At 42.6% G+C, this 11,029-nt stretch overlaps 2 protein-coding genes across 2 annotated transcripts in view; both read right to left on the bottom strand.

The window, feature by feature from the left end:
• The window catches only part of LRRK1 (leucine-rich repeat kinase 1), a 194,752-nt gene extending 184,518 nt beyond the window's left edge, over positions 1-10,234 (bottom strand). Inside the window, exon 1 of the mRNA XM_006900059.1 lies at positions 10,138-10,234. Within this exon, the coding sequence (XP_006900121.1) occupies positions 10,138-10,234 (97 nt within the window). The remainder of the gene's footprint in view (positions 1-10,137) is intronic.
• Positions 3,249-3,779, bottom strand: LOC102862650 (trafficking protein particle complex subunit 2-like). The gene has a single exon (XM_006900058.1). It carries the CDS (start codon positions 3,766-3,768, stop codon positions 3,346-3,348), a length of 423 nt encoding a protein of 140 aa, XP_006900120.1. The 5' UTR covers positions 3,769-3,779; the 3' UTR covers positions 3,249-3,345.
• Positions 10,235-11,029: the final 795 nt, after the last annotated feature.

Raw genomic sequence — 11,029 nt, 5'->3', positions numbered from 1 at the left:
CATTGATTTTACAAAATTCAGTCATTCTATCTCCAGCTTCATTCCTGTCACCAAGCCCATGTTTTCTGACTACTGATTCTTCTTCTCTGTTCCCAACTTTTGCATTTCAGTTCCATAGTCATGTGAAATACCATAATGGTTACCCATTATGCATAATGTTTGGATGAGTTTCCAGATTGATTCATGCTGGGTATCAGGAGTGGCATGCACTTCCTAAACTAGATTTCTCTGGAAACCCTACAAACTCTCAAAACTCTCTAAATATACAGAAATGATGTTAGCTATGGAACAGAGTTCAGGTTATTTGTGCAAAGCTTACTCTATTTGTCATATTCACTTAACCATTGCTAAACGAGACCAGTGCTGTTATAGCTGGAGGAACACTCTTCCACTTTGCACATTACTCTTTATCAATGTGCTGTATGAAGTAACCTAGGTTTGCTATGATGCTGAACCTTATGCCACTGGGGTATCAAATACCACAATGGTTTCCCATTGTGGACAGTGTCTGGTGGAGCTCCCAGTTGTAAAACAGGTTTGGAAGCAGGAATGGCATCCACTTCCTAAACCACATGCCTTGAGAAACAATGAACTGGAGAAATGACAATAGTTATGGAAAAGCATTAGGTCTTTTGTTCACAGAGTCAATATGAGTCATGCTTGACTCAACGGCAATCAACAACAACAACATACTGGTTGTACCCTCTCTGTCTTGTGATGAATTTTAAAAAATTTTTGAGCCTTTTTATTTATGGTTTCAATTCTTTCTTCCATATGTCATAACTTCTTCAGTAACTGTTTATGCAACTTCATGTTAATATAGTTATTCTGCCTCACAGTCTATAGGGTATTCACTGGGCCTGCAAACTGATCTGCTTTTTAGGAGGCTTGTTTTGGTTTTTTTCCACAATGTTTGGTCCTGCCAGCTGCTTTCTTGACATTGTGTTAAGCTCTTCTATGTATATGCAAGAAAGTTTCTTTTGTGTTTGCATAGATTGTTGGCAGTTCCTTATATTTATGCTTAAAGTGTTACCTCCAACTCAATTTCCCCATTGATGTCTTTCCTGTTGATCATCTATGGGCAGATTTATTCCCTGTTTCCCATGGCGAGCTTCTCATCCAGTTGTCCTTTAAGGGGCAGTGCTCTTGTACATAGGGTTGCTATGAGTCACAAGCAACTTGATGGCACATAACAACAACAACAACAGTATATATAAATAACTCCAAAGAATAGTCCCTCCTGGCTACATTTCTAAGTATGTGAGATGGAGCCTCAAAATCCTTCCCTCTAAGGACAGCTTGGTTTCACCTTCTCAAGGACAGAGTTATAAGCTCTCTCGACAGTCCATACTATGTTCAGTACTCTTCTCCAGCAAAAAACCTCAAAGGCATCAATTCTTTTCTGTCATCCTTGCTCATTGTCCAGCTTATTGATGAATAGCAACTAATTATAAAGACTATGGCCTGGCTCAGATGCACCTTAATCTCTTGCTCTTCAGTTCTCTTGAGAGGTACCTGGCAGCAAATTTTCCTGATGCAATTTGTCTTTTGATTTCTTGTCTGCTGGAGCCAAGAGTATTGATTGTGGAGCTACAAGCTAATATTGTTAACAAATTCAATCTCTTCTCCTTCTGTTATGATGTTGCAAATTGGCCCAGTGGTGAGAATCTTTTGTTTTCTTAATGTTGAGCTTCAATCCAGAGTGCAAACTACACTCCTTGACCCTAAGCAGCATATGCTTCAGGCCCTCAGTTTCAGAAGGGTCAAGGGTCAAGCGCAGGAGAGGAGGACCTCAGATGAGACTGACCAAACAATAAGTAGGGTAATGAGTGTAGGCATGTCAGGAGATAGAGAGATTGGCTCAGGATAAAGTAGGGTGAGAGCTAGTGTGTATAAAGTCATTATGAGTCATAGCTGACTAGACAGCACATGGCAACAAACATATATCTAATATATCTAAATATCAAATGTGTATATATATATATATAAATAAAATGAAATGAAGATCCATCTCTCTCTCTTTCATTTCACTTGACTACTTAGATCCTCAGGCAACACCTCTTATAGGAGCAGCAGTCAAGAAAGCAAAAGGTATACTGCAATGGAAAAATTTGCTGTCAAGGACCTCTTTCCAAAGTGCTAAAAAGCAAAGATGCCAGTTTAAAGACTAAGGTGCATCTGATGCAAGAGAAGGTACTTTTTTTTTTTTTTACAAACATCTTTATTTAAAGATCAAATAAATATACAGGATAAATAACAATAACGGTAACAATTTTACAGAAGGATATAGCTCCAAAATTAGGAGTAAAGCAATTCAAATGTTATTCAGAACAATTTTACAGAAGGATATAGTTCCAAGCTTAAGAGTTAAACCAATTCAAATGTTATTCAGAATGCAGTAAAATTTTCAAATGATCATTACCAGTTCAGAAAATACCTGGTGAGGAGGTTACTTGCCATTCACTGGATATCTGATATTAACACAATAAGACACCCTTCTCCCTCCTTATTATAATACAAGACCAAAGCTATCCACCCATCTCTGGGATAGCCTGGGATGCTAAACTGGCAAATGTTCACATAATCCAATCTTTCCTTTGTATGCAATTCTGCAAATAGACTCATATCTTAACTAGCACGGATAATAGCAGGTTGACTAAATTCCTAGTTTACTATCTGAGGATGGGTGATACAAGAACAGAAAGTTATTATAGTCTAGAGGAACAGCATTCCCAAGCATGTATCATAAATTCTGGAACCCTAGCAGGTTCACTAGTTTTAACATAGGTAGCAGCCATGTGACATTTAGCATCACTGAAGCCTTTGTCTCGGCCACTTCAGGTACTTCCTATTTTGTGCACTGCCTCTACACTTTGACACTGTCACTAGACATAAAAACAAAACCACATGTGCCAGCTGTCAACTTCATTCCCCACAGCAGAAGCTTTTAACTTGAAATCTATACCAGATTAGTGCTCAGACGCTTGTGTGGAGATTATCAAGATAAAGCTATCTGCATCGGGAAAGTCAAAAGCTATCTCAATTTCTAAAATAAAAACCTTTTAAGATTCTTGGTAAGGAACTTTTTACAAATAACATCATTCATAAACAAATATTGAAGTATTAATAATAACTGGCAAGAAACAAGATACTATTTTTAAATAGAAAAGGAATTACATGTTGAGATAAACAAAGACTGCAAAAACAGTTACATGAAGCTGAGATAAACAGAGACTGTGACATCATGTTTTCCAGGCAATTTAATCAAGTTACTTACAAAGCACACATTCCTGAGTATGCATCCCATTGTCATGGTGATGCTGCTTACTGCTGATTGGTTCAATTTCAGCTTAACAGGTGTTTCTTTCCAAGAAACTGAACTTTCCGGTCAAATGCACTTGATCGAATAGGAGAATTGGGCTCATAAAATGGATTCATTGTAAACTTTATGTACAAATCATAGACATCAGTAAAGAAATTCTTTATTCCATCTTCTTGTCTTATATCATGAAGCATAATAAATCTCATATGACCAGCTGTAACAAATGCTGAGACGAACCACTCATTGAACTTATCCACAGTTTTTAAGTACATGTTGTTAGACAGCCACATATTCTCATCTACAAGGTCAAGAGCAGCATGGGCGATGAACTGGTTCAGGTGACGATGATCATCTTTGGATTCTGCTTTTCCAGCTGATAAGAACTCCATTTCAAATACAGGATTATCATGATGGCCAACAATTACAAAGTAGAAGCTTCCTGACATTATCTTCAATGTACGGCCCTAGTGATGTGACCACAGACAAGGTCGTTGATCTCCCAATGCCTGATTCCTCATCCGCAGTAACACAGTCACGACTGCTGAGCAGCTCCCAAGCCAAGGTATTTTTAAAGCTTCCTATGCATCTGAAGGGTTAGGGTTCTGAAAAGTGGACAATGAAGAAGAAGACCAAAGAACACTGAATATCTTGTGGACTGCCAAAAATAAAACAAACCTGGAGTGCATCCAGTGTGCTCCCTAGAGGAAAAAATGGTGACATTTTCTCTCACATACTTTGGGCAAATCTTAAAAATGACATCATGCTGGAAAAAGTGGAGGGTGTCAGAGAAAAAGGAAAACCCTCAACAACTCTAACAATGTGCTTGAGCATGATGAGATTGTGGGGATGGGGTAGGACACGGCAGGATTCAGATCTGCTGTTCAGTCACTACGAGTCAGAGTCGACTTGGTGGCAAGAGAACAGCAACAACAAAAATAATACATACATATAAATACCCCTCTGACTCTTAGCTACTGAGTCAGAACATACTCATAGCTGACCCTCCCTTACAAAGGGCCTCCATGACTGTAAACCGAGAGGAGATAGCTCATCTTTCTCTTGGGAGCCTCTGCTGGACCAGAGAGGTGATCCCTACATGTATGTGTGTGGACATACTCATACAAAGACATTTATTTATCCAAAGGAAGCAACTCTCATGCGCACAGAGGCTGGCCATTCCAGGAATGTACCCTGCAGAAGCTGGTGCAGAGGGTCAGGCAGAGAGCCCAAGGAACCAACAAGGAGAGGAGCAGGAAGCATCATGAAGGACACCAAGTGAAGAGTGAGCTTCTTTATGCACTCAACACAGGCCATACTCCCACAAAATACCCCCTGAACCACCTGGCTGTTTGTAGCAAACCACATAAAAGAAATCAAACCTCATCAAAGGAACTACCACATCATAGCTGCCAAACCAGGGAATGGCAGGCAGCCAAGGTAACACGGGACCTTCACCACCTCAAACATAGCACAGATGAGGTGGATATATGGGTGAAAACCCTGTCTCCATACAGAACTTCCCCAAGTCAGAGGCAGCACAGGCTCAGAGCCCTCTGGGATTAGAGGATTTTACCAGGCATCACTCCACAAAGAGACTTCTGCACTCCCAGGCGCTTCATGGGGGCCAGGGGGAAGGCTGGGATGAAGACCTCTCTTGTGCAATCAGCAGGCCTGGGATCCTCCCCAGCAAGCACAGAACTGCCAGGCAAGGCTGCTCTGCTTCTGCACATGAAGGAGGCTCCCCAGTGCGGGGTGCACGAGGGCTGAAGCCAGGGGGAGCTAGCTTCACATTTCTGCTTCTCAGAACTGAGAAGAAGGTTGCTACCTAGAGTCTCTCAGAACAGGGTGGGGCAAGGAGGTGGGAGGCTGGCCCACCACCACCCAGGCACCTAATCACAAAGGTCAAAATGACAGACAGAGGTGTGTCTGTGGACTGTTGCTAAGCCTGTTGTTGTTGTTAAGTGCCTTTGAGTCACAGGCAACTCATAATGACCCTATGAAGGAGAGTCCTCAACACTTGTGTGTCTTTCATCCTCTCTCCAAGTTCATAGCGTTTCTGGAGGCAAGCTATTATGGAAGTGGATGCCACTCCGGCTTCCAAGCTTGTTTTAATCGGGGAGCTCTACCCAATACTGTCCACCATGGGTAACCAACCATTAACACATTTGACACATCAGCCTCACAAGTGTTCAACCTCACAGCAACCACAAGTTACAGCTGTACGGCAAGTGGACACACCAGGGCTATACGACCTAGAGGAATGTTTGAACCAAAACAATGAAAGACAGGCCAGAGGGTCGCGGATTAAAAGTCACCCACCTTTGGCTTGGTAGCATCGCCTTCTGTCCACTGGGCCAACTGATCACTCTCTATGTTGATGCTATTGTTGTTATGTGCCATCAAGTCACATGCAACTCATAATGACCCTATGTACAACGGTCTTAAACCCTGCTCTATCCTGTGCCAACCATATTGTCTCGGACACACTTACACCCATTACCCCCGTCACTGAATCAATTCATCTCATTGAGGGTCTTCCTCTCTTGTGCTGTCCCTCTATCCTCCCAAGCATAATATCCCTCTCCAATGACTGGTACCTCCTTGAAACATGCCCAGAGTACGCCAGACAGAGCTTCGGAATCTTTGCCTCCAAGGAGCAACCTGGTTTCACCCTCTCCAGGATGAGGCTGTCTGTAATGATAGGAAAGAGCACAAACAAAACCACAAGAGGAGACACTGGAAAGAGGTTCATAAAAACCTGAATGCTGAACAGAGTGTTCCTTCTGCTATCTCAGCAGTTTCTAGCCCAGCATGCCAGATCCAGTGGAAGACAGTGCTCTGAGATGCAAGCTGCTAGTGTGAGAAGTTATGACTGAACACAGAAAAATGAATAAGGATGTCTTCACATGGCTGCTTTTTCAGTGCCTCACTCAGCTAGGAGGACAGGTTTCTCTACTCCCTGCGTCTTCTGACTTATCGCAGATGCATGGAGTATCTAATGACATGTTGTTGGAGCAGACTGCCCAGTAGCACCAGTATGTTCTCACTGACTCTCCTCCTGATGACTGACACACCCTAAATATGTCATAGCTTTCAAATGTCCACCACCACTGAGGTAAGCTGACAGTGCTAAAGAGTTCAAGGTGGGTCACACCCTCCTAAGATTCGCTTTTCCTTGACAGACACCCAGCAGGCCTCCTCTCTACAAGCAACCAAAGGAGGCCCACGCTGGAGGTGGGGGTATGCTCAGGTCTGTGGTCTCTGAAAGGATAATAGCTCTGAAAAACACAAATTTCTACAGATCAAAAGAGAAAGGAATGTGAAAAAATTCACTTGGGATAGGCCTGGTGGTACAGCAGGTCAATAGCTGGGCTGCTAATCAAAAGATCAGGGATTCAAACCCACCAACTACTACATGAAAGAAAGACGAGACTCCGTGTGTGTTCAGAAAGCTTATAGGGCAGCTCTCCTGTGTCTTGCGGGGTTGCACAAGCAGGAATCAATCCAACAGTAGTGAGTTTGGTTTTTTATTTTATAGAATTCCTGGACAATTACAGTGCAGAAGATTTTCTTTATATATGGCCCTTCTGGCCTAGGATTTGCAATTGTGCAATAATTATTCACTACGCCGTAATCTAAAATGATTGGTAATCTGAGGTGTCTGAAACTCTTGTGGGACTTGATAATTACTCGTGGCTGCTGTGAAGCTGAACATTGTGACAGTGATGTCTCAAATGCGAGAATGGTTACCCTTGGCGGACAGTGTTTGGTGGAGCTCCCTGATTAAAACAAGCTTGGAAGCAGGAGTGGCATCCACTTCCGAAATAGCTTGCCTCCGGAAACCCTATGAACCTGGAGAAAAGATGAAAGTTATACAAGTGTCCAAGTCTTTTATTCATAGGGTCACTATGAGTTGCCTACGACTCAACAGCACTTAATAACAACAAGCCAATCAGAGACCAGACAATGACTAAGGATGATAGAAGAAGAATTGATGCCTTTGAGAGTGGTGTTGTAGAAAAGTATTGAATATACCATGGACTGCCAAGAGAATTAACAGGTCTGTCCTGCATAAAGTGAAACCAAGCTACTCCTTGGAGGCAATGATTTTTGAAGCTCCACTTGACACACTTTGGTCATGTTTCCAAGAGGGACTAGTTCCTGGAGGACATCATGCTTGAAAGGGCAGAGGGACAGCACAGCAGAGGAAGACCCCAGATGAGATGGACTGACACAGGAACTGGGGCAATAGGGATAGGTGTGTCGAAGACGAGACTGGCTCAGGATAGAGCAGAGTTCAGAACTATTGTGCATAGGGTTGCTATGAGTCACAGGCAACTTGATGGCACATAACAACAACAGCAGCCAACTTTAGGGGGAGCTCACTACTCCCCAGAAGAACCCGCTGCAGAACATATCCTCTGGGCTCAGGGTCCCTGCGTTGAGAACTGCCTACACCCTGAGAGGGGTCTCTAACTCAGAGAGAGCATGAGATAGCACTGGACAAAAGGATACGGGGGCCAGTGCTGGGTAGACAGCTGCAGTGCACTCCCGGCCCATGGGGTGAGGCACCTGCAGAAGGCCTGCTTGTGGAGGAAGTAAGGTGGTGCCAGTGGGTACCTGACAGTCTCTGACAGCAGAGGTAAAGCACTGGGCAGGGCGTGATCAAGAGCAAGGCCCAGGAGCGCAGCCCAGGCTACAGGTGCTATCGCACACAGCACAGGCAAAAGAGAAGATCAGAAAGCTCTCGTCCTGTCTCAACTGTATCCCGTTACATCCAAGTTGATCCTGATCCTGAGTTACAACCATTGGGAGTATGGTTTGTGAGTTCGGTGTGGTCTCACGATGAATTCCTGAACTCAACAGAGAAGAAAGCATGCAGGTAGGATGGTTGGTGTCAGGATTGGTAAAAATGCCAGTCCAGACTTTACCACGTATGAATCAGCTCTAGACCGATCCTCATTCTGTCTTCTTTATGCGTTTAGTCTGATTCTGATGCCACTAGACTGGAGGATGCAGATGGTTAACATGACTGGCTGTAAGGAGAAAGGTTGCAGGTTCAAGACTACTCAGAGGTACCTGAGTATAAGGGTCTGGGGATCTCTGTCTGAAAAGGCTGCCAATGAAAACTCCTGGCTCTCCTCTGATTCACATGTACCTGGTACCAGGAGCTACAATCACCCCATGGAGAGTTTACCATCACAAGAAATCCCAAAAGAAAAAAAAAAAAAACCACAACACAAAACCCCTTATTTTTATTATAATCTTTTTTTCATTGCTAGAAACCACAATAAAAAATGTATACTTTTCAAAGCATGTTTATTATGTTCTACAATTTTTGAAGCTACTTCTACATCAAAATTTCCTTCTGGTAGAGAATGTTCTTTTACAGAGACAGAATTATTCAGTAGACTGGGGTGAATTTTGGGGGATTTGGAGGTCAGGGGAGGTTGGGCCCTCGTGAATTCAGAAACCCCGAGGAGAACAAATGCAGTTCACCTGTTGGAAATGCAGCCCAGAGGGTGTCCTGCAAGAGACTGGGCCTTAGGTTCCTCTGATCAAACGACTACCTGTGTTCCAAAAGGAACGTATCAGCAATCAAGCTGCAAGAAATCTGACTATGCTTACCAGCATACACAGCACAGCCCGTGAGAGCAAAGCACTCAAACAACAGCACTCAATGAAATAACTATTTCATAAGCAAAGTGCAATATTAAATTTTGGCTGCAAAAGTAATACAAAATGCCAATGACAAAAAAGACAGGTAATGCACACTCACTATAGAAAATGCAAAGAGCAGTTGCTTACAGCCCTGACATAAGACTTGAGTGTAATGTGCCCTGGATCTGATCCTGACATCTGCATTGAGGTTTGTGAAGATGCAATCCAGCACACAACACTTGTTACTTGGCATCTGCAGTGCTTCAGGGTCTAGGAGAGCCTCAGAGAATGGGAATGAAAACATCTACCCCTACAACACTGCCCTTCAAACAAGCTCACTGCATCTGCTACACAGGCTGGGTTTCCAGATAAGACTTTACACGTGAAAGGATTTTACTTCTGGCTGCTGACATAAATAAATTTAATATAATACATGCATCAATAAGATACAGGTTTTAGAAAGCACAGACTGCACAACCGGGAGCCGGATGTCCAGCTACTACTGAGAGAAAGTTAAGAGAAGAAAAGCTGAATTACAACTCTATACTGCACAAGTACAATAAAGCTATAATAAGAGCCCTCAATCACAGAAGAGCAGGTTACAAAAGAACATACCATCTAGGAGACGTTTTTCCTTATTTCTGTCTTTTTTCAAATTTTTAAAAATAAACAAGTATTGTTATGACAGGAGTCCAGAAAGAAGGTAGCATAGTGGAGTGGACTTGGGGGGAGGGATTGAATAACAATGAAAGAATTTTTTCTTTTACTTTTCAAAGAGAAAAGTGAATTGGGGGGGAGGGGTGGGCAAGGAGAAAAGTGCAACAATGAATGAATGGAAATCCAAAGTCTCTGTAAACCTTAATTAAAATCAATTAAAATAAAAAATATATTATTTAACAAATATAAAGAAACATGTATTATTTTTGAAACAAGAACCTAAACCAAATCCTCATTTTAAAAAATCTTTTTTAACCAACATGAAATGATCCTTTAGTTCTTAAGATCACAATAAGTTTTGTACAATGGGTCTCAATTTTCAAAATTTCAGCAAGAATCTGAAGTATGGTTCATGATGAAAACCCCCTGGGTGGAAATCCCTTGTCCTCAGGGCAAGCAGGTATACCAGGCTCACGCTCAGTCAACCCGGCCCTTACCGTGCTGGGTCTCCATGGCACGCTCTGGACACACAGCTGACCCCTCTGGTCCCACACACCAGTACATGCTGGGGGGTTTCCGTGACATGCCAGCCATCAACCTTGAAGCAGCTGTTCTCCAAAATCAGTTCCTGCTGTCCCTTTACCACCACTTCCACTACCAGGTATACAATGGTTTAAGGTGTGGACACATGGACTCAGGCATGAGCAGCAAATATTCCTGTTCTGGTGATAAAAACACACACACACAACATGAAAACAAATTAGTCATCATATTTCCTCCAGCATCGTGCAAATATTCATTACTTAGATTTAGTCACTGATACTCTCCTTTCCACTACAGCACTCTTCATGTCTTATCTATACAGCCAAACCATGTTAGCTGGGGCAGTACAAGGACAGGACTATGGTGATGTAGTTCATAAAGAATTATGCTACTAACCTAAAGGCAGCAGGTTGGACCAGCAGTTTCAAGAGAGAAATATGGGCAATTTCTTCTCATGAGATTTATAGTCTCTGAAGACCCACTGGAGGGCCAGGTATGAGTAGCTTCTGAATTGACTGCAATGAGTTTGCCCAACCATACTTCACTGTTGGGCTCTGAATATGTGTACCCCAGAAAAAAAGGGGAAATGAAGAAAGCATTATGAAGAAAGCTCAAGCAATTGTAAAATACCTGCTGGTAAAGAGTCACTGTTGATCATCAAATACTCATCATCACTTGCAAGGCAGCCAAGTCCTAGGTTATTGTTATTGTTGTACTGTTGGGTTGGAAGCAACCCATAGCTGAACCTTCAGCAGGTTCTCAAAGGCAGTAAAATCACATAGGAGATTGTCTATCGTTTTTTCCCAAAGAGCAGCTGGTGGATTCAAATCACGTACCTTTAGGTTG

This window comes from Elephantulus edwardii, unplaced genomic scaffold (genome assembly GCF_000299155.1).
Source record: "Elephantulus edwardii isolate Elephantulus edwardi_28Jun2011 unplaced genomic scaffold, EleEdw1.0 scaffold00272, whole genome shotgun sequence".
NCBI classification, from domain to species: Eukaryota; Metazoa; Chordata; class Mammalia; order Macroscelidea; family Macroscelididae; genus Elephantulus; species Elephantulus edwardii.
The sequence above is the reverse complement of the archived record's forward strand: the minus strand, read 5'-3'. Positions and strand labels throughout refer to the sequence as shown.